Raw genomic sequence first — 21,174 nt, 5'->3', positions numbered from 1 at the left:
GGTGTAGGAAAGAAAGGTTTCCTGAAGTACTTCGAAGTGGAACTCAGGATCGGAACTACTTTAAATGTTTTCTAGTATAGTAATGGTGCTGTCAGAAAACAATGTTGTGGGAAATCATTTCCTGGAACAGTCTAATATTCTACAGTGTCCTCTCTTCTCATTTGAGCACAATACTAGATTGGAAATTGGAAAACCTCCATCACAAGCCATGTTCCCTTTTCTGATAAACAGGACGTGTAGTCTTTAAAGAAGACCTGCTCACCTTTTTAGAGAAAATGAAGAAGCCCTGGAATTTGAAGAGAAAAAAGACAACATCCATCCACCCAGGTATGTGGGAATGAAGGAAGCGCATGACGACAGGTGAGAGGTTCCAAAAGTCACACAGGAAAACAGACCTTAAATTATGGTTTGAGAAGACCTTCGATGAAAATGAGTTTTGAGAAGGCCAGGTTTATTTCTGTTGTTCTGTCCCCTAAGGATTTTCCTTCTGCTCACATCACATTGGCAGTGAAAGGCAAAGTCTTCCCCTTCGGCTGTGTGGGCCGGCATGATACAGATAACTCTTCCATTGCTTGCAGGCCTGGGAATGTCTATGAAAATTGCTGAGGAAATCTGTTAAGCTACAGTTTATGTTCCGATTTTTTATCGTGTTATCAGTTTTGATGGAAGTGGTTGAAATACTGGAAGTTGGTTCAGAATTCCCTGGAACAGTGGGGACGAATGTCATACGTTCTGCTGTATAATTTCTAATCCTATAGAGGCTTCAATCTTGACCTTACAAAGCACAGACTCAGGAATGTCATCACAGCGCAATGCATCTCGTTTAAATGAGAAAGTCGAATTCTGTGTTTCACTTGAAAATGTCCTTTTGCTTTGTGTGAAGCAGCGTTAGGAATTTGAAGTCTATATGCCTGAATTCCTCAATGTTGTAACAATTTCATGTTTCTATTTACCTCATAGGATTATTTTTCTTACTAAATTTTTGAGATGACATTGGTTAATAAAATTATATAGGTTTCAAGAGTAGAATTCTATAATATATCATCTATGCATTGCATTGTATATTCACCATCCAGAGTCAGTTCTCCTTCCATCACCATATATTTGACCCCCTTTTCCCTCTTCTAACACCCCCTCCCTCTCCCTCTGGAAACCACTAAACTATTGTCTGTGTCCACGAGTTTTTATTTCTTTGTTTGTCTTGTTTGTTGCTTTCAGTTGTATATCCCACATGAATCAAGTCATGTTGTTCTTCACTTTTTCTCTCTTAAGTTCTTTAGTTTAGCATGATAATCTCAAGATCTATACATGTTTTCGCAAATGGCAGTATTTCTCTGTCTGAGTAGCATTCCATTGTGAATAGGTACCACATCTTTTTTCTTTTTTTTCTTTCCAGAACACAAAACACCTTTATTACGTGGACTAAGCTAGGAGGGAGGATGATTTCTTTGCATTTCCGGGCCTTGGTTTTCCTCAGATAGAACTCCAGCTCCTTGCCCTCTAGCACATAGCCATCTGCCGGGCCATGCTGGCCCGGTCTTGAAACAATGCATGCAAGAAGCTTGCCCTGCTGGAACTGCTCCTCTAGAAGGCTGCTGATTTTGGCATTCTTTTTCCTTTCATCATATTTCTTCTGAATTTTATTTGATCATTTTTTGTTTAAAATCTCTTCCTCCTCAGGAGTCAGTGGGCTCCCTTGCGGCCCAGGGGTAGTGCATAGTGCGACTCATGACACTCTCGGTACACTGTGCTGTCAGTGAGCACGATGCAGTTCTTTACGAGGGTCTTGGTGCAGACAAGTTCATTGTTGGATGCATTGTAGACAATGTCAGTAATCCTTGTTTTGTATGTACAACACTCAGATCCCCAGGAGCAGTTCCTCTCATCCATCTTCAATGTGCCTCGTTGCCTCCACACACATGGACTGTGTGTATGTGGCAGGGGCCTATCTTAGTGTTGGCAGCAGGGTGTCCCAGCTCATATTTTTCGTTCTTGTAGTAGGACTTTCTCTTGTCCCTGGTCTTGAGGCGCTTGTGCCAGTTGTTCCAAGAGATGTCCACGTCTCGGTGCCAATTGGAAAGAGCCCACATCTTCGTTATCCAGTCATATTTTGAAGGACACTTTGGTTGTTTCCATGTCTTGGCCATTATGAATAATGCTTCAGTGAACATAGGGGTACGTATATCTTTATGGATAAATGTTTTCAGAATTTGGGGGTCGATGCCCAGAAGAGGGATTTTTGGGTTGTATGGTGATTCCGTTCTGAATTTTTTGAGGAATCTCCGTACTGTTTTCTGTAGGGGCTGTACCAAATTACATTCCCATCAACAGTGTGTGAGGATTCTTTTTGCCCCACAGCCTCTCCAACACTTGTTATTACTTGTCTTGCTGATGATAGCCACTCTAACAGGTGTGAGGTGATACATCATTGTGGTTTTGATTTGCATTTCCGTAATCGCTAGTGAAATTGAGCATTTTTTCATACGTTTCTTGGCCGTATGAAAATTTTTTCATACATTTTTTCATATGTTTCTTGGGAGAAGTGTCTGTTCAGGTCCTCTGCCCATTTTTTAATTGGATTGTTTGTTTTTTGTTGTCAAGTTGTATGCGTTCTTTATATATTTTGGATATTAGCCCCATATCGGAGATGTTGTTTGCAAATATCTTCTCCCATTCAGTTGGTTGCCTCTGTTTTGTTGATAGTTTCTTTTGCTGTGTAGAAGCTTTTTTTAGTTTGTTATCGTGCCATTCATTTATTTGTGCCTTTACTTCCCTTGGCTTTGAGGTCAAATTCATAAAATCCTCTCTGAACCCAAGGTCCATATATTTAATACCTATGCTTTCTTCTATACAATTGATTTTTTCAGGTCTTATTTTTAGGTCTTTGATCCATTTTGAATTAATTTTGTTAGATGGTGACAGAAAGCAGTGTAGTTTCATTCTTTTGCACGTGGCTTTGCAATTTTCCCAGCACCTTTTCTTCCATTGTATGTTTCTGGTTTCTTTGTTGAAAATTATCTGCCCCTATGTATGTGGGTTTGTGTCTGAGTTTTCAACTCCAGTCCAGTGGTCTGTGTGTTTTTGTGCCAATACCATGCTGTTTTTATTATTATGCTTTGTATTGTAAATTGAAGTCAGGAGTGTGATACCTCCAGTCTTGTTGTTTTTGTCTCAGGCTTGCTTTGTCCATTTGGGGTCTCTTGTGATACCATAGAAATCTGATGAATTTTTTGGTTCTATTTCTTGAAAAAATGCCGTTGAGATTTTGTTAGGGATGGCATTAAATCTGTATATTGCTTTTGGTAATATGGCCCTATTAAGTATCTTGATTCCATCCATGAACATGGAATATCTTTCTATTTACTTGTGTCTTCAATTTTATTTATTTCTTTGTTTATTTATTTATTTATTTTTACAGTGAAAAATTTTTATATATAGAACTAGCCAGATTGATTCAGTTTAGATGATCCCAATTTTGTTGTCAACATTCAAAACATCAGTCAGGAGCCAGTCGAACACATGCCTTGTCTCCATCAGGCCTGATCAGGCTGTTTGTTTGACCTCGGCCATGTCAGTGTCATAGAGCTTCTTCACAGTCTATTTGATCAAGTTTTTTTAAAAATTCACTTGTTTTTTTTCATCACCTGAAAGAACTGTAGAAACAATGTCCTCACTTTATTGAGTAGCTATAAATGGCTGACACACCATTTCCAACACTAGATTATAGCAGCGTGGTATAATTTCAGGGTCAAAGTAAAATTACTTAAATTTGGTATGTGTGTTTAGTCCTTATAAACACTCAGTTTATAAGAAGCTGCTTCTCTTGCTGAAAAGCCAAGGATGCATTAAACTTTTGGATTCCATTTTGGTTTTCCCTAAGCACAATGTTACTAAAAAGAAATGGACTTCAGGGAAATGTGACCAATTGCATTTCCTAATTCCAATTAGTAGCTCTAAAACAGCTGTCACACAGGGTTAGACCTGGAAGAGGAATGCAGGCTTGTTCCCAAAGTGGCATGAGCACGAGTTCACACGTGTGTGTTTTCAGCCTATGCTTAGGCTGTTGACTGCCTTGAGGGTACCAGGTGCAAATTTACCAGGCAGATAGCAGGTAAGTGCACACAAGGACCACTCATCAGAAACAGACCTATGTTTCCTGTATATCTGTCATAAAGAACTTAGAATGAAATATTTACACACATATCAAATCTGTGAGAAAAACAAAACTCATTTTTGTGTGTTGATATTTTATCCTGCATTTTGCAACATTTCTTTGGATTGTGTGTGTGAGTGTTTGTCAACGTGGATTCTTTAGGGTTGTCTAGTATAAAATTTTGTCATCTGTCAACAGATATTTTACTTTTTCTGTGTGTGGTTATAATGAGGGTTACTTACAATATTTTAAGTTATAATGCTCTATTTTAATCTCTGTCTAATGCTAAAACTTAACTATTACTTTATCCATCCCTGTATGGACTTACATTAATTATTGCTGTCATGTTGTATCTTTTTTGTGGTGTATCTTAGAACGTTGATTGAAGATTTTATTGCTTGTATTTTTAAAAATTCGACAGGAGAAATAAAAGTGATCTGTGTTTATTATACTATAGGTTTCTATTTTTGTGTACACATTTATATTTAGTAGAGAGCTTTACATTGTCGTATGGTTTTCTTTGTTTAGAATCCTTTTGTTTCCTCTACAAAGACTTTCGTTAGCATTTTTCTTAGGGCAGTTGTAACAGTAAGAAACTTCTCGGGGTTTTTCATCTGGGAAAGTCTTTATTTCTCCATTGTTGAAAGACAGTTTTGCCAGATGTAGTATTCTTGGTTGATAGTTTTAGTCTTTAAGCCCTTTTAATATTTTATTTGATACTCTTCTTCCTACAAGATTTCTGCACAGAAACCCAATGATAATCTTAGAGCAGCTGTCTTTCGCATGACAAGTTGCTTTTTCTTTGTTGCTTTCAAAATTTAGTTTCTGTCTGTGATTCACGAATGTTTGATTGTAATGTATCTGTTGGTATTTTTACATTCATCCTACTTAGAATTCAGTGAGCTGCTTAAGTTTGTATTTCTGTTTCTTCAAAGGGGGGAATTTTAAGCCATCTTTCATATAAGCTGTCTGCCCCTTTTCAGTCTCCTCTCCTTATGGTGTCCATTAATGTGTGTATTGGTCCTCTTGATATCCCATGAGTCCCTTAGGCTATACTGACTTTTTGACATTTCTTTGCTTCCCTAAGCCCACAATTTAAAATGAACTGTGTTTGAATTGTCTGACCCTTTATTGTGCTTGATCAAGTCTGTTGGTGATTCTTTGTATTTTAAAATTCAGGCATTGTATTCTCCAGCTGCCAATCTTTGTGGTTCTTTTTCTGTACTTTCTGTCTCTTTGCAGTTTCATTTTGGTCTTGCCAAGTTTTCCTGATATTTAGTTGTCTACGTGTCCTCTCTTTTTCCCAATTGAGCCTCCTTTAAGATATTTATTTTCAAATCTATGTCAGGTAATCAATGGATCTGTATTAATTTAGGGTCACTTTCTGGAGATTCATTTTATTCCTCTGGACCATGTGTTTCTGTTTCTCTGTATGCCTCGTGACCTTGTTTTGCGATTAGGGTGTTTAAGAAACAGCTATAGTTCCCAGGCTTTGTGAACTTTCTTTGTGTCGGGAACACAAATAAGTATCAGCTGTGCTTGAAATTCTAAGGGGTGCCAAACCTCTGCTGCGGATGTTTGTTCTCTGTGTTTTCTATATGTAATTTTCCAGTTTTAAATGTTCAGTTTCTTCTTTAGAGCCCGTGATCTTTTTTTATCCCTGGTGTCTGTCCTCACTACAGCAGTTGAGCTGGTGGTTGAACAATGACTAATTTTTTTTTTCTTAGCCAGAACGCATTCACAGTGTACTACCATTTCCTTAGCGATCTCTGCCATACAAAACAGAAACAAGTCCCTCGGGCAGCTGCCAAAATATCAGATCATTAGATACAAAATAGACACCTTTATTTCTCTCAGGAGAAGAAACTGGGAATTGAGAGTTTTCCCACAATCATTTTATAGGGTGAGCAAATGTAAGCAATGTTTCTTCCGTCATTGATGTGACTCTCTCTCATTTTGTGCTTTTCTGGGGTGCCGTGATCTCTGACCTGGCTTCTGGTGTACTTGAAAAGGCAGCTGGGTCAGTAATTCTTGGTAATTGTGTCTATAATTGTTCACATCTCCATGGAAGAGTAAAGTTTTGGTGCTTCCTTCCGCCATCTTGCTTAAGACCTCTGATCAGCATTAATTCTGTACGTTAGAATTTAAGTAGATTCACCTGAGTGTAGTAAGTGTGATAACTTGTTATCTTTCAGCTATGTCTTCTCAAGAAACCCAGGATTTGTTGCCACAGCCAGGCCTAGAAGATTCATTCCACAAAATGCTCCTGGTAAGATTTGGAAAGTGTCGCAGCCCTGGGAATTTACACTTAAGAAAGTCCGGGAATGTGAGGGGGAGTGTGAAGGGCAAAAAGGCTGTTATGATAGACAGAAGCAAACTGAGGTAAGTACTCTTAATGAAATCCTTGTTGTCAGAAGAGATCAAGGGTATAAAACATATTGGGGAAACTCCCACTTTAAGTCATTTACATTTGTAGAACATGGGATATTGGAACATAAAGACTGAAAACAGTTTTTTAAAAGCACATATTCTCTGAAAAGTGTAGTTCATAGTGCAAATTATCATTTGAATCTTTTAATGTGTTGGGTATTTAAGAAACAGGCAGAGCTCCCAGATTTGATGAATACAAATAATCAGCTGTGCTAGATATTCTAAGGCCTGCCAAACCTGTCAGGGTCCGTGTATTGGATAAATTTAATCAGACGTTTCTTAAAATAATATTTCAAAGTAACAGCAATCCTAAATGTGATGAATTTGAAAATCCCTTAACCAAGGATTCATTATTCCGTAAAGTCATAATTCCTTCTTATTTGACAGTCTGGAATTTTCATAACCTTGGAGGGTCTATATACAACCGTCGTGGTTTAATAAGTATCAGATTGTTTAATAGGGAACAAGTTTACATGTATAATTAAATGAGAGCCCTCACTAAAGGCTTTTTCTATTTTCATTCATTACCAGAGTACATATAATGGAGAGTTAAGTTTTCAGTGCCCTGAATCTTCGGAGAACATTAACCACAGGTCAAATCCTGATGACCATCACAGAACTCATCTTCCACTGAACCATGATAAATGCCGGACAGTCTTTAATGAAAGCTCAAATATTATATATCAGAATGTTCAAACTGTAGAGATGACAGACAAATGCAGTGAACCGACCAAATCTTTGAACCGAACTTTAAATCTTCAGAATATTGATACTGGGGACGAACCTTATAAATATAATCAGTGTGTAAGAGTGTTAAGTCAATTATTGAACCGACGTACCCATAAGAGAATTCATACTGGTGAGAAACCTTACAAATGTGGAGAATGTGACAAAGCCTTTAACCATTCTTCACGTCTTACTCAACATCAGAAAATGCATACTGGAGAGAATCCTTACAAATGTAGAGAATGTGGAAAAGCCTTTAAGCGGCGTTCTCATCTTACTGAACATCAGAGAATTCATACTGGAGAGAAGCCTTACAAATGTAGAGAATGTGGCAAAGCCTTTAAGTGGCGTTCTAATCTTATTCAACATCAGAGAATTCATACTGGAGATAAGCCTTACAAATGTAGAGACTGTGGCAAAACCTTTAAGTGGCGCTCATATTATATTCTACATCAGAGGATTCATACTGGAGAGAAGCCTTACAAATGTAGAGAATGTGACAAAGCCTTTAAGCAGCATTCTCATCTTATTCGACATCAGAGTATTCATACTGGAGAGAAGCCTTACAAATGTACAGAATGTGGCAAAGCTTTTAAGGGGCGTTCTAATCTTATTCGACATCAGAGAATTCATACTGGCGAGAAACCTTACAAGTGTCTGGAGTGCGGTAAAGCCTTTAGCCAGTATTCAAATGTTACTTCACATCAGAGAATTCATACTGGAGAGAAGCCTTACAAATGTAGAGAATGTGGCAAAGCCTTTAACCAGTGTTCAAAGCTTACTCAACATCAGAGAATTCATACTGGAGAGAAGCCTTACAAATGTACACAATGCGGCAAAGCCTTTAGCTGCTATGCAAGTGTTACTTCACATCAGAGAATTCATACTGGAGAGAAGCCTTACAAATGTAGAGAATGTGGCAAAGCCTTTAACCATTCTTCAAGTCTTACTCAACATCAGAGAATTCATACTGGAGAGAAGCCTTACAAGTGTACAGAATGTGGCAAACCCTTCTACCAGTGTTCAAAGCTTACTCAACATCAGAGAATTCATACTGGAGAGAAGCCTTACAAATGTACAGAATGTGGCAAAGCGTTTCAGGGTCGTTCACATCTTATTGAACATCAGACAATTCATACTGGCGAGAAACCTTACAAGTGTATGGAGTGCGGTAAAGCCTTTAGCCGGTATGAAAGTGTTACTTCACATCAGAGAATTCATACTGGAGAGAAGCCTTACAAATGTACAGAATGTGGCAAAGCCTTTAAACAGCGTTCATACTATATTCTACATCAAAGAATTCATACTGGAGAGAAGCCTTACAAATGTAGAGAATGTGGCAAAACCTTTAAGTGGCCATCATACCGTATTCTACATCAGAGGATTCATACTGGAGAGAAGCCTTACAAATGTACAGAATGTGACCAAGCCTTTAAGCGGCGTTGTCATCTTATTCGACATCAGAGAATTCATACTGGCGAGAAACCTTACAAGTGTATGGAGTGCGGTAAAGCCTTTAGCCGGTATTCAAGTGTTACTTCACATCAGAGAATTCATACTAGAGAGAAGCCTTACAAATGTACAGAATGTGGCAAAGCCTATAAGTGGCGTTCTCAACTTACTCGACATCAGAGAAATCATACTGGAGAGCAGCCTTACAAATGTACAGAATGTGGCAAAACCTTTAAGCAGCGTTCGTACCATATTCTACATCAGAGAATTCATACTGGAGAGAAGCTATACAAATGTACAGAATGTGGCAAAGCCTTTACGCAGCGTTTTCATTTTACTGAACATCAGAGAATTCATACTGGAGAGAAGCCTTACAAATGTACAGAATGTGGCAAAGCCTTTAATGGGCGTTCTCAACTTACTCGACATCAGAGAATTCATACTGGCGAGAAACCTTACAAGTGTATGGAGTGCGGTAAAGCCTTTAAGGGGCGTTCTGATCTTACTCAACATCAGAGAATTCATACTGGAGAGCAGCCTTACAAATGTACAGAATGTGGCAAAGCCTTTAAGGGTCGTTCACATCTTATTCAACATCAGACAATTCATATTGGCGAGAAACCTTACAAATGTACAGAATGTGGCAAAGCCTTTAAGGGGCGTTCTCATCTTACTCAACATCAGAGAATTCATACTGGAGAGAAGCCTTATAAATATAGAGGATGTGACAAAGCCTTTACCCAGAACTCAAAAGTTACTCAACATCAAGAGATTTCAAACTGATTAGAAACTTACAGATAAGGAATATGGTGAAGCCTTACATTACATCATAAAGTTCATACCAGAGAGAAGCCTTATAAATGAAGAGAGTGTGGCAAACTTTTGAAACAGTGCTTAAAATTTATTCAATATCAGAATTCATACTGGTGTGAAGTCTCACACACGTAGAAAGTGTGGCAAAGCCTTTACCCAGTGTTCAATCCTTACTACTCAACATCAGAGAATTCATACAGGAGAGAAGCCTATTAATGCACCTCATATTTCAAAGCGTATAATCAGCATTCACATCTTACTTTACATTAGTCAGTTCAAACTGGAAAGAAGCCTTACCGAGGGAGATACTATGGCAAAACCTTTAGTCTCAAGCCTTACTCAAATCTGGTCATTTATACTCGAGACAAACAATACAGATGTAAAGAATGTGGCAAAAACTAATGCTTAAGTCACATTAAATATGAGAGAATTCATACAAGAGAAAAGCCTCACAAGTGTAGAGAAAAGGTTAAATACTGAATTTCAGAGAACTCATGTCGGAGAAAAACAATACAAATATAAATAATGTTGCAAACCTTTTAATTATTGCTGAGGCATCACTCAATGTCAAACAGTTCATACTGAAGGGAAGCCTTACAATGTAAAGAATTTGCCAAACCTGATACTCAGTATCTGCCTCTTAATTGACAGGTAAGAATTCATAGTGGCTAAAACCTTAAATCTAAAGAATGGGGCAAACGCTGGAGCTGGACATACAGCCTTATGCAATATCAGAGAAGGCATACTGGAGAGTCATTGTATATTTGTAATAAATGTTGAAACACCTCTGAACAAAATAAGCACTTCCAGAATCCGCACAGAATTCATGCATGAAAGTGACTTTAAAGATGTAAAAATATGTGGAAGTATACAAGGTCGTAGTATTAAGTTTGTGAGCTCATCTTAGAAAAAGTGCTACATTCCTCATTGCTCAATATTACGATGGTCACCTTTGAAGTACTCCCCTTGGGAAGATATGCACCGATAGCAACTCCTAGTCCACCCTTCAAAGCAATTTTGGAAGTCTTTCTGGAATGGCCATTAGAGCTGTCGTCGTACTACCCTTGATGTCCTGAATGTCATCAAAATATCTTCCTTTCAGTATTTCCTTTATCTTCAGGTAAAGAAAGAAGTCATTGGCAGCCAGATCAGGTGACTACAGATGGTGTTCCAATACAGTTATTTGTTTACTAGCTAAAAACTCCCTCACAGACAGTGCCTCGTGTTGCAAGAGCCCTGAATTGGTGGCAAAAAAATTCATGTCGTGGGGCCGGCATGGTGGCTCAGGTGGTTGGAGCTCCGTGCTCCTAACACCGAAGGCGCCAGTTCGATTCCCACATGGGCCAGTGGGCTCTCAACCACAAGGTCACCAGTTCAACTCCTCGACTCCCACAAGGGATGGTGGGCTCTGTCCCCTACAACTAAGATTGAACACGGAACCTTGACCTGAGCTTCCGCTGAGCTCCCAGATGGCTCAGTTGGTTGGAGCGCATCCTCTCAACTACAGGGTTGCCTGTTCAACTTCCACAAGGGATGGTGGGCTGCGCCCCCTGCAACTAACAACGGAGACTGGTCCTGAGCTGCACCCTCCACAACTACGATTGAAAGGACAACAACTTGACTTGGAAAACATCCTGGAAGTACACACTGTTCCCTAATAAAAAGTCCTCTTCCCCTTCCCTCCCCCCCAAAACAAAAATTCAAGTCATTTTCATCGAACTTTCACGCAATCTTTTCACCACTTCTAAGTAGTAAACTTGGTCAACTGTTTGTCACATTAGTACACATTCATAATGAATACTTCCTCTGATAAAAAAGGTTAGCAACATCATTGCAAAAAGTTTGAGAACTTAATTGTCAGATCTTGTATCGTTGAAAATGAAACTTAATATCAAAATTCCCAGCAGAAGTTACTAAGTCAATGACATTTTTCAGATATTACTCTAAATCAGAGTACTTGTTTGTCTCATCCAGCGCAACATGGGCAGTGAGGATGCGAAAAGGGGCGGCTTGGGTTAAGTTTTTAAGAAAGAAACAAACAGAGACTTACTGTAGTTAAACCTCTCCGAAGGCCAGGGGTCTTAGTCTGAGGACTGGAACCCAGAATAAGGCCGACTGAAGGTCTTTATTGATAGGTATACAAACACAAGAAAGTAACATTGTTTCTTACGTGGTCTGTGAGACTCATACATCATAACAAAAATGTTTATTCCAATCACCCTTTGTCTGTAAACAGCCGAAGCACAAGGTCCCGTGATGTCTTACCTAAGGTATGTACCCTCTCAGGGTCAAGTCTCTTATATTGTAACAGCTCCGTTGAGATAAGTGGAGAGAACTGATCTTTGTTGTCCTCATGACTTCTCTCACAAACAGGTGCAAGAGAAAAGGCAGAGCCGGCAACAGCTTTTCCCAGGCAGGGGGAAGGGGAGGCAAGGCTCCTTCCCATATTTTTCTAGGGCAGCTCCTTGGGGGTCCCCACTCAGTTCCGCCTGGCTTAGGTTGTATCTCCCGTGAGATATCTTACCCGTCTTTGGCTGCAAACCATCTTTTGGGGACCAGACAGACATAAGGTGTAAACACAAGGATGGAGCAGAGTCCCAAAAAGGTACAGTCTTACAGACTCTTCTTTTCTTAAGGCAAGATACGGGGGGACAGTTGGCTAGGCTGTTGTGTGACTACACTTGTTTTAGAGAATAATCCCTTTTAAAAACTTAGATAACTTTCTTGTTAGGATGCTTCAAAACATCAAGAGGATATATGTTTGGGCATGTATAATTCCTTACAATGTATCATTCTTTATACTCTTTGAAATTTTGTGAAAATGATAATATTAATGTGATTCAACTGTAAAACCACTCATGCTGTGGCTTTATTTCTAATGTGTTTGTGAAATCTTTTGGTTGATTTTTGCTGCCACAGATATTGAGAGCTCTTGTATATTATGTGGGATTCACTCTTACCTACTTTTCTGTGGAAGATGAAGGACAATGTATTCTATACAATGTGTGAAGAAAATCTAATCGAAGATGCTCTTTGTGGTTGGCTTAGAACGTTGATGTAAGTCACCGTGAAGTAAGTGTTCAGGGCATTGTCCTTTGCCTTAATGTGAGACAGAGGAACATTCTGAATTGTGTCTAGTTTTACCATTTGCTCTTTAAGTCAAAATGGTGGCAGTTAATTTAAATCCTCATATATCTTCATAGTAGCCATAGATAAAAGTCATGAATATTATTTCATGTGGCTGCAATAAAGAAGTCTTCAGAGGTATTTGACAAAATGATAAGTAACTCATCCCTAAGTGCGTTAAATTACTGCATATCCATGTATCCTAAATAATCACCCTCCCTCTTGAAAACCATAGGAAACACAGCTCCCAAGTACTATATCTGGAGAACAGGAGTGCTTCTTGAATGCCTGTAATGCGTATTTTGACCAGTGATCATACAGTGGGTTTGTAATGCTTTATTTAGTCTATATGTGGACTTAATATGTTTTCATTAATAAAGCTGAGTGAACATAATTGTGTTAACACCCATGTGTAATGAATGATGTGTTATCCTGTCACCAACATTAACCTATGTCACCTTATTCAAGGTAGTATGTAACAATATACTAAATTATACCGGGGGTGCCAAAAAGTGTATACACATGACCTGTATTCATCTTTTGTTATCAGTATATATTGAGTGTTACTATTTTAATACATTTTTTTTCCATTTCTTAAAATGCATGTACATTTTCTTGGCACCCTCTGTATATGGTACATTGTGGTATTCTCATTGTGGTAATTAACTGGGGTATTATGATGGTTGCAACAAAGATAATACAGCAGTATTTTTGAGAGTTGAAGTAAAGTACTTTATGATATTGCTGCCTTGGTATTCATCTTGTGTAGCTAAGGCGTGTTGAACTGACACTGCCCTCCAGCTAGTATATACAGTAGATAAATTATTTTATGTTTTCAAATATGGAATTAATATAAATAGTATAAAATGATACACACTATCAGTTACATTTTTATGGGTGGACTTAGGAATGCCAGAGCTGAAAGTAATCCAGAAGCAAGAGAAGTCAAGGAACCACTCTGACTTCAACAACCCAGGTCCACCCCTTTTGCGGTTGTGTCCAGGTTTGGCCACACCCTGGGATCTCCCCACACTGAGCAGATTATAGCAGATCAGAATTTCAGTTGGTTGCGTCTCCCACCTCTCTAGGGTTGGTGTTTCAATCATAGCTGTGGATGGTGCCATTCAGCTTCAAGTTGTCCTTCCTGTCTTAGATGTGGAAGGCGCAGTTCAGCTCCAGGTCCAGTTGCTGTTGCTAATTGCAGGGGGCACAGCCCACCATCCCTTGCGGGAGTCGAACCAGCAACCTTGTGGTTGCTGGACGCGCTCCAACCGACTGAGCCATCTGGGAGCTCAGTGGGAGCTCAGCTCAAGGTGCCGTGTCGAATCTTAGTTGCAGGGGGTAGAGCCCACCATCCCATGTGGGACTCGAGGAATCAAACTGGCAACCTTGTTGTTGAGAGTCCACCAGCCCATGTGGGAATCCGACTGGCACCCTTCGGAGTTAGGAGCACGGAGCTCCAACTCCCTGAGCCTCTGGGCCGGCTTTTTTTTCTTTTCTCCCACCCCCACTCCAGTTCAAGCCGCTGTTTCTCAGTCTAGTGTAGGACACAGCTCCCTGGCCCACGATGGGATTATGAGCCTCGTGCTACCCCCAGCTAAGGTAGTCGGCCGCCACTTGTCCATTGGCACCTCACAGCAGCTCTCGCTGGCTGCCAGCCACTCATGCTGGCCACCGGCCGCTCATGGCAGCACACGGTAGCCCACGGCAGCATGCAGCACACGCCGTCCTTTGGCTGCTCGTAGCAGCCCAGCTCCAGGTCGAGCTGTTCACAATCTTATCTGTAGAGAGCAGAGCTCACTGGCCCATGTGGAATGAAACCGGCAAACTCAGCATTAGACACACAACGCTCCAACCACCTGAGCCTCCGGTACGGCCCACAGTCACATTTTCTTTAATCCTGGTCACTAGAGAATCTGTAGTCCAGTACCATTTCATATATTCTAGCGTGTCTGTCATTTAAAAACACTGATAACAGCAAATACCACAGAGAAAGTGGTAGAATTCTCCCGTATTCCTGGTGGGCCTTCCCACTCCTCCTGAGAGAATTCTATGAACACATCATGGAATGTAAACAGTCCCTGAGTTGAAAGACATTTAACATGTGGCCGTGGGCAGAGTTCATAATTTTACCTAAGATAGAAAGATACGAAAACTTGTTCTGACTTTGGTGAGTTTCCTGTTTTAATCCAGTGCGATAATTTTCAATAGAGTAGTACACATATGTTCTAATGTATTCTCTGACATAAGAGGATTACATATGATCCACAAAACCACTATAAACATAATATATTTCTCAAAATTATAAAATAAAGGCATCAACATAGGCATACACATTTTTGAGTGCTATATTTATATATTATATAGTATAAGTTGTGTATATTTCTTAGAGGGAACGTTTTGGTGAGTTAGAAATGTACTTATGACATTCTAATGTGTAGAATTTCATAATAGTGAAGTGAAGAATTTGTTAAAATGCAGATTTTGATTCAGAAGTTCTGGGGTTGGATCTGAGTCTGCATTTCTAATAAGACATTAGCCCATAGGCCAAAGAATACATTTTTGTATAACAAAGAGGTCAAACTCCAAGGGAAAAATTTTGGATGACTTTGAACTTAAAGTTTTAAGGCAATTACAGATTCTAATGTAATGTGAAGAGTGGCAACATGAATCCAATTTGAACACTTACTGGTTCCTAGATGTCATTCTAACAGTTTTTCATAAATTAATGTAAAAAAACCAAAATCTAGGAGGCCAAACATACTATTCTTCCTCTTTTATGATAATATTTTCTCAAACACCAAGTAAATGGTGGAGATTAGGTTTGAACCCAGGTTATCTGACCTACTGTTTTTCTAAAATGACACACAGGTCTATATACAGAGATTACCCTAAAGCAGTGGTCATAGCAGGTTTCAAAACTGCTAAGAGTGATGGAAATAAGTTTAAAAGATATCAACACAAACTTGATCTACTAACTTTTACATTTTATGCAAAGACCCATACATTAAAAAACTAATCATGTACACATTAAAATCGACAGAGTAGAAAATTGTTATAGTAGCTGAAATTAAGAAATATTTTCAATGGCATAAACCATAAACTTATTCATGGATGATGCTTCTTCTGACTTTTTTTTTTTTTTTCCCACAGGACTTTATTGGGGGACAGTGTGCACTTCCAGGACTTTTTTTTTTGTTTTGTTTTCTCCAAGTCAAGTTGTTGTCCTTTCAGTCTTAGTTGTGGAGGGTTCTGTTCAGCTTCACGTTGTTGTTCTTTCAGTCTTAGTTGGGGAGGGCGCAGCTCAGGTCCAGGTCCAGTTGCCGTTGCTAGTTGCAGAGGGCACAGCCCACCATCCCTTGCGGGAGTCGAACTGGCAACCTTGTGGTTGAGGGGACACGCTCCAACCAACTGAGCCATCCGGGAGCTCAGCGGCAGCTCAGCTCAAGGTGCCATGTTCAATTTTTGTTGCAGGGGGCGCTGCCCACCATCCCTTGCGGGAGTCGAGGAATTGAACTGGCAACCTTGTGGTTGAGAGCCCACTGGCCCATGTGGGAATCGAACCGGCAGCCCTCGCAGTTAGGAGCATGGAGCTCTAACCGCCTGAGCCACCGGGCCAGCCCCCCTTCTGACTTTTAATCACACTGTAAGGACAAACACACACAATGATATAAAATAGTTATTGTTTCTGAGTCTTGCACTTCATTAACAAGTTTTGTTTCAATTACTATTTATGTTGTTATGTTTTAGAATTTTAAGACACTTTAAGATTATATGATTCTGGTTTTCTTTTTCTGAAAATACAAAGAAGTGAACAGAAGAGTATTTCTCTGCTCGCTTATATGCGGAATCTAAAGAAAAGAATAAGTGAATGAACTAATCAGAGACAGTTTTGGAAACATGGAGGAAAAACAGGGTTGCTAGAGGGGCGGAGGGGTGGGGATAAGGGGAAGGTGAGAGGTTTAGAAAATAGTTGGTAAGCACAAGATGGTCATGGGGTTTTGAAAATTAATTTGGGGAACGTACAGAGGGACAGTGGATGGGGGGCGGGGGGTTCACACAGTGTGAGGGATATAAATGATAAACGTCTAAGTTTTGCTTTGTCTTGTGCACCTGAAACTAATAAAATAAAAAAAGAGTATTTCTCTGACATGACTATGGAATAAAATGAAAATTTAGGCCCAACTGATTCAGAACCTTCACTTGCAAAAGTCAGTATCTCCAGTAGACAAAAGTGAGAGCCTTCATTTTGCAAAGCAAACTACAAGCAAAGAGAAACCAGGAAGGGAAATTTCCAAATCAAATGTGATGGTTTCTGCACATCTTTCAGTAAATCTGTCTAACATCCTTACGAATGAAAATAGTAACATTTTAGTGCATAAATGTGGCAGACAGCACCTGAACCAAGTTAACATCAGCTGTAAATGGGACAAATTGGTATCAAGTGCCTGGTTGCATACAGGACAGTATTACTGCTGTGGCATTGTTGCCAAATAAAAGTAAATCAGAATATGAAATAAATTATGAGAAAACAGCAGTTTTGTGCATTTTTCAAGCCACATATAGCTCCCATGTCTTATAATCTTTAGTGTATTAGATTAGCAGGATTTTCATTAGCATTCTAGGGAGCAAGGCTCTATCATTTTCAGAACTTTGTGAGTAATTCCAGGCCATACATCCACCCTGTTTATTGCATTTTCTTAATCCTGGTCTACGTAGGGCTGATGGGACCTAAACATGAAATGTTCTCCTTCTTCACTGATATTCCAGGACCCGACCCCACCCCCAATGGGAATCTTGGATATTTCGCCTTCCCCTCTTGAACTGTCACAAAGGAACATTTTCAATAATAGCAGGTCATTAATTCAAGGTGAGACTACTCCAACCCATGTAGTAAGCCTGGATGGCAAGAATGGAAACAGAAGGCTCTAGGATACAAAGGAGAATTATTGTAAAGAGCTAACCTTTAGCATCATTTAAAAAAAAATAATAATAAACTTTTAAAAGTAGGTGAAAACCCTTGTAAGACAGTGTCGTGTGGGGTGTCATGCTGGGTCTCTAGTCCCGCTCCCCACATAACGCAGATTATGGCTAGGCCAAAAAGGGACACCCACGGAGCCACAGATACGGGAGTCATACCACTATAGTCTCACTGGAGGCAGGATCCACACGACCTGCCACCTGCTGTCTGCTTCTATGTCTGCCAACCAACTAACCAACCAGTGCAGCCACCACAGTTATATCAGTGGCTAATTGGCTAACTGGTTACAGCTGATGGCCAATTAGCCACAGCTGATGGCCATCTACTACCCGAGCCAGCACCTTTCCACGTGAGGCCGAAGGCCTGAAAACTGCTTTCTGGGGCTCTGTCCCCACACTCCACCCCTACAGGGTCTCACATCACAATCTACATGACAAGCATCTTTCGCAAGTGTCCCTGTGCCATATTAGTGTACAGGCACCTACGGATGGAAAGAAACAGTTGACTTAGGAACCAACAATGGCAAATCCCTTCCATCTGGGAGGATACATGCTAGCTTTTTTTCCGGGGAAAGGAGGGTCGCTGCCACTGGCACCTTTCCCGGTTTGTGGTACCAGACCTTTATGGCCGTGCTTGGGGTCCCTTGCGTAGGTTCAACATGTAACAGAACAGGGGAACCCATAATAGGCTATAGTGAGAGCACATAGGTTCCCCGCAAAATCATCCTGGTATCGGGACCTCCGTATATCACAGTCACTTGCGGTGGCCATTCAGCCAGCAGCCCTGGCATCCCTTGAAAATCATGAGTGAAACGCACGGGGCTATCAGGTCCAACCACCGACAGTGGGGGCTTTTGACCCGCCAGTCCAAGTCCATTGCTGCCATTCCCCTGCTTTCAAGCATGTGGGTGCTGGCAGCAAAATGTTTCCATTTCTGCCGTAGCCTGGTTTTCACTGAGTCTCACTTGTGGTGATGTGTAATTGAATGGGAGAGGCCGTTCAATGTAGCAGAGCTTCTACTGGTGCGGGCCCTCCCTTCCATGGTCTCTCATTCAGGATTCTCAAGACGTCCCGTAGACGCAAAACCTAGCCACGCATCATGGGAAAGTGTTTTGACACCCGGAGGCCTTGCTTCAAAAGGCCGTTGTAGCGTTCAATCATGCCAGCTGCTTGTGGCTTACATGGGGTATGAAACAACCATTGTACGTCCATCCTGGCAGCCCAGCACTGCACTTCTTGCCCCGTAAAATGGGTACCCCTGTCACTTTCAATGACTTTGGGGCGCCCATAGAGGGTGTACAGCCGTGTAAGAGCGACCACTGTATGCCGCTGATCCGCAGCCGGACACGACCAAGCAAATATCAACCCCATAGCAGTGTCCACTGCTGTGAACGCATACATAGCATTGCATGCCTTGGGTAGGGTTCCAAGGTAATCCACTTACCAGCGAGTGAGGGGCAACCTCCTTTCTCTGCCCTAGGTCCCAGAGGTCCAGCCACATGGCTTGACCCCAGAGTGGATGGTGTCCTACCAACCAGTTTTGGTGTTTCCACATAGGGAGCCACAACATTAGGCCCCGGAACACCACCCAGCTGTCAGTACAAATAAGTAGGGGCCCGGGCTCGTGGCTGATTATCATCCACACAGCTCATAGCTCAGCCCACTGGCTACACTGGCCTGTCCCAGTATTAAACCAAATGGTGTCTGTTTTGGGCTGCACACCAATAACCATCCAAATGGCTGCAGCCCCTCGGCTAGAACCATCGGTAAACCAGGCATCCTCAGGTACTGGGGGCTGTCCTTCTTTGTAGGGTGAGGACTCCAAGTCCTTGCCCCAAGGCAGAGCGCTTGACACAGCTTGGGCTACAAGCTGCACAGGCCCCAGGACCTGTTGTAGCTCTGTGCTCAAAGAGCTTGAACTAATGGTGCTACATTGCTCTAAGTAAGCACCCCACTTGGCGAGGGTGGTGGTCTGTGCCACCCCCGTTTTGGGTCCCTTGGTCCACGTACGGACCCACCCCTGGACGGGATAGATTGTTCAAACCAACACCCGTGCCGTTCCTGGGATGGCTTCTGTGGCCACTAGGGCTGCGTACACAGCAGCCAGCTGTTTCTCTATTAGAGAGTAGTGCACTTCCGCTTCTTTCCACAATTGGGAACAAAATCCCACTGGCAACCAGAGACGCTCCTGCGGTTGTCAGAGACCCCAACTATACCCCTCTTGGGTTACGTGAACATACAGTTCAAATGGGCGGCCAGAGTCTACTACTTGCAGAGCCCGTGTCTGCTGCACAGCACGTTTTGTGGCAACAAAGTCTTGCTCTATAGCCTCTGTCCAATCACATGAGGCCCCCTTTTTTTCATGTTATACAAGGGCCTTGTCATTTGTGCTAAATGGGGTACAAACGCCCGCCAATATCCTAGCAGACCTAAATACATCTGCAGTTGGGAGACCCTGGTCGACCGGGAAAGCTTTGAATTTTGTCAATAATCGCCTAAGGTCTGACCTTTGTCTTACCTGACCACACAACACCAAAAACTTGACGGATAAGCCAGGGCCTTGGACCTTTCTTCATTCACCGCCCAGCCACGTGACTTCAGGTGGCGGAGAAGAGAGGTTGCTGCTTGCTCTAAATCTGAAAGAGAATCAGATGTTAATAAAATATCATCAACATAATGAAACAAGGCCACAGAGGACGGGTGACCCCACTGTGCCAAATCCTGGGCTACGAGCCCATGGCAGATAGTGGGGCTGTGCAAGTATCCTTGCAGGACTTGAAAAATCCACTGCCGCCTGTCCCAAGTAAAAGCAAACTGCTGTTGACACTCGGGTGCAATGTCAATGGAGAACGAAGCACTGGCCAAGTCCACTACATAGTGATATGTTCCCAGGCGGACAGTGAGACGATCCATCAAATCATGTACAGAAGGCACTGCAGCATGAAAGGGTGGTATCACCTTATTTAACTGCCTGTAGTCCACAGTCATTCACCAAGTCCCATCTGGCTTCTTCACAGGCCATACTGGGGAGTTAAAGGGACCGTGCGTTGGCCTCATAATATGTGCCTTCTCCAATTCCAATATCGTACAACCAATCTCCTCCCGCCCTCCTGGCAGGCGGTACTGTCACACTATAACCACACGCCAGAGCTGTGGCAACACTTGAGGAGGGTGTTGAGCATGCTCGCATGTCACTGCTTTCACCACCCGGATCCGGAGACGGAACTCTCCTACCGATGTCTGTAAGCTCAGGCCATGTAGCACGTCCACCCCTAGAATATACTCCAGAACGAGGAGACATAAACCTGGTAGGTACGAGGGGGAAGCCTTCCTATACCCAGCGGTAAGGAAACAGTTTTTACAGTCACAGTCTTTCCTCCGCTTAGCCATCAATGCAGATTGCTGGTCCGGGGAACAGTTCTGGGTTCCCATAAACAAGACTGCAGTCTGCACCAGTGTCACCTAGGGCCAAAACCCTCTGAACATTAGAAGGG

At 41.6% G+C, this 21,174-nt stretch overlaps 1 protein-coding gene and 1 pseudogene across 1 annotated transcript in view; one reads left to right on the top strand and one right to left on the bottom strand.

The window, feature by feature from the left end:
- LOC148757566 (uncharacterized) overlaps positions 1–13,103 on the top strand; it is a 64,771-nt gene extending 51,668 nt beyond the window's left edge. Inside the window, 4 exon segments of the mRNA XM_088800629.1 lie at positions 232–327; positions 6,349–6,422; positions 7,115–9,374; positions 9,377–13,103. Coding sequence (XP_088656755.1) covers positions 232–327; positions 6,349–6,422; positions 7,115–9,374; positions 9,377–9,417 — 2,471 coding nt within the window. The 3' untranslated portion in view covers positions 9,418–13,103.
- On the bottom strand, positions 1,277–2,090 carry LOC141567671 (small ribosomal subunit protein eS8 pseudogene; annotated as a pseudogene).
- Positions 13,104–21,174: the final 8,071 nt, after the last annotated feature.

Source organism: Rhinolophus sinicus, chromosome 8 (assembly GCF_057876585.1).
Source record: "Rhinolophus sinicus isolate RSI-liver-muscle chromosome 8, RSI-T2T, whole genome shotgun sequence".
NCBI lineage: Eukaryota > Metazoa > Chordata > Mammalia > Chiroptera > Rhinolophidae > Rhinolophus > Rhinolophus sinicus.
The sequence above is the reverse complement of the archived record's forward strand: the minus strand, read 5'-3'. Positions and strand labels throughout refer to the sequence as shown.